General features: G+C 58.3%; 1 protein-coding gene across 1 annotated transcript in view; it reads left to right on the top strand.

The window, feature by feature from the left end:
- The window catches only part of CACNA2D4 (calcium voltage-gated channel auxiliary subunit alpha2delta 4), a 91291-nt gene that overhangs the window by 40831 nt on the left and 48603 nt on the right, over positions 1-1857 (top strand). Inside the window, exons 20-21 of the mRNA XM_007469519.1 lie at positions 106-167; positions 1163-1230. Coding sequence (XP_007469581.1) covers positions 106-167; positions 1163-1230 — 130 coding nt within the window. The remainder of the gene's footprint in view (positions 1-105; positions 168-1162; positions 1231-1857) is intronic.

Below are 1857 nucleotides of genomic sequence, written 5' to 3'. Positions count from 1 at the left end.
AGGGAGGGAGGGGGTGGGGGAGGGAGGGGGAGGGGAGGGAGGCGGGAGGGCAGGGATGGTTGGCGCTCCCTCCCCAGTAAGCACCTTTCCCGGTGCCTCTTTCAGAAGCGAGTTCTTTTCCTGACCAACGATTACTTCTTCACGGACATCAGTGACACGCCTTTCAGGTGAGGGGCCGGGTCTTGTTTGCAGGGGAGGGACGGGTGCAACATGAAAGCCGACAGCTCAGGTGGGACTTTCAGGTCTGGAGGTGGATTTACTTATAGGTAGTTGGCAATTTTGTGATAACAGGAGAAGACAGGTCTGCATTCAGGTCTGCACCTGCTTTGCAGTGCAGCCCGGTATGCAGTACAGCCTGGTGTGCGGGGCCTGGAGCCGCCGCTCACAGGCTGTGTGACCTTTAGTCAAGCTTTAGGGTCCACATCTGTAAAATCGGGGTAATAATAGCTGCCTTTTGGCGGAACTGTGTGGATTAAATGACATGATCTACCTAGAGATTTTAAGCAATGCAATCATAAGCAATTGTAAGATGAAAGATGGGATCTGAAGATCTCTCAGGTTCCCTCCCACCACATAAATATTCACTCTAGTATCATACAGTTTAGGGAACAAATGGGGCTTCTCTCTGAATTACCCATTTCTCAGTGAAGGGTGGTTCCCAGCCCTGACTGCTCCTGGAGCACCTGTGGGTCCTTGTAACATTGCCAGCGTCCAGGTCCTCCTTCTTACCTTACTTGGAATTCCTGGGGTGGGCCTGGGCGCTCGTACCCTGTAAAGCCCCCCGACCCAAGTGGTTCAGGTATCCAGCCAAGGTTCAGAAGCGATGCTCTTCCTGACAAAGGCATGGTGGGATTCTCCAGGCAGGAGGGGCCTCCCGACTGAGGACGCGTGGGACACAGAGACCCCTCCCCATCCCTGGGGGCCCCGATAGGTCCAGCGTGAATCTGACAAAATGAGATGTCCAGGGTCCTTCCCAGGAAAAAGGCTGATGACAAAACAGAAGTGCTGCCTGGGTTTCGGAGGGGATGCCGAGGGCCAGGGCGGGAGGGGGCTGGCTGTGCGCCCTGTCGTGGGTGTGGGAGGCTCAGAAGCTCAGAGGACAAAGCTGGGCTGGGCCGGGCACCAGCTGGTGGTGAGCCGGCGTCCTTCACTCTGCCAACAGTTTGGGAGTGGTGCTGTCCCACGGCCACGGCGAGCACGTCCTCCTGGGGAGCACGTCTGTGGAAGAAGGTGGGTTGGCCGGCGCCCAGGACTGGCAGCCAGTTCGGAGGAAAACTGGCTTCTCCGGGAACATGGCGCAGGACCATCCCGGCAGGGCTTCTGCAGGCAGGGCTACATGGCTAGAGGGGCCTGGCATCCCAGGTTCCAGGGCCTGCAGGGTCTGCTGGACAGTCACCACGACCCACGGAGTCTAAGACCTGCCAGACAGGTGGTCAGATTCTGGGCAGCCTTGCTGGATGGGGCGGGGTTTACCTGTCAGACCATCCAGAGGGAAAGAAGAGGCCTGGGAGGGTGAGTGGGCAAATCCGTAGCTGTTCGCTGGGGCTGCCCCCCAAAACTGGCCGGCTTCTCTCTTCTGGGAGCCCCGCTCCGCCCAGCGCCTCCAGGGCAGGGTCCCTCCTGCCCCTCCCGGCTCCCACTGGCCCTGGGCTTGTGGCTGCCACTCTCCCATCTCTGCCTCGGTCATCACACAGCTTCTCCCCTCGTGCGTCTCAATTCTCCCTTCTTATCAGGACACCAGCGACCTCATCTTTTTTTTTTTTTTTTTTTTTTTTTTTTGGTCCACGGGCCTCTCACTGTTGTGGCCTCTCCTGTTGCGGAGCATAGGCTCCAGACGCACAGGCTCAGCGGCCATGG

This window comes from Lipotes vexillifer, unplaced genomic scaffold, assembly GCF_000442215.2.
Source record: "Lipotes vexillifer unplaced genomic scaffold, Lipotes_vexillifer_v1.1 scaffold395, whole genome shotgun sequence".
NCBI classification, from domain to species: Eukaryota; Metazoa; Chordata; class Mammalia; order Artiodactyla; family Lipotidae; genus Lipotes; species Lipotes vexillifer.
The sequence above is the reverse complement of the archived record's forward strand: the minus strand, read 5'-3'. Positions and strand labels throughout refer to the sequence as shown.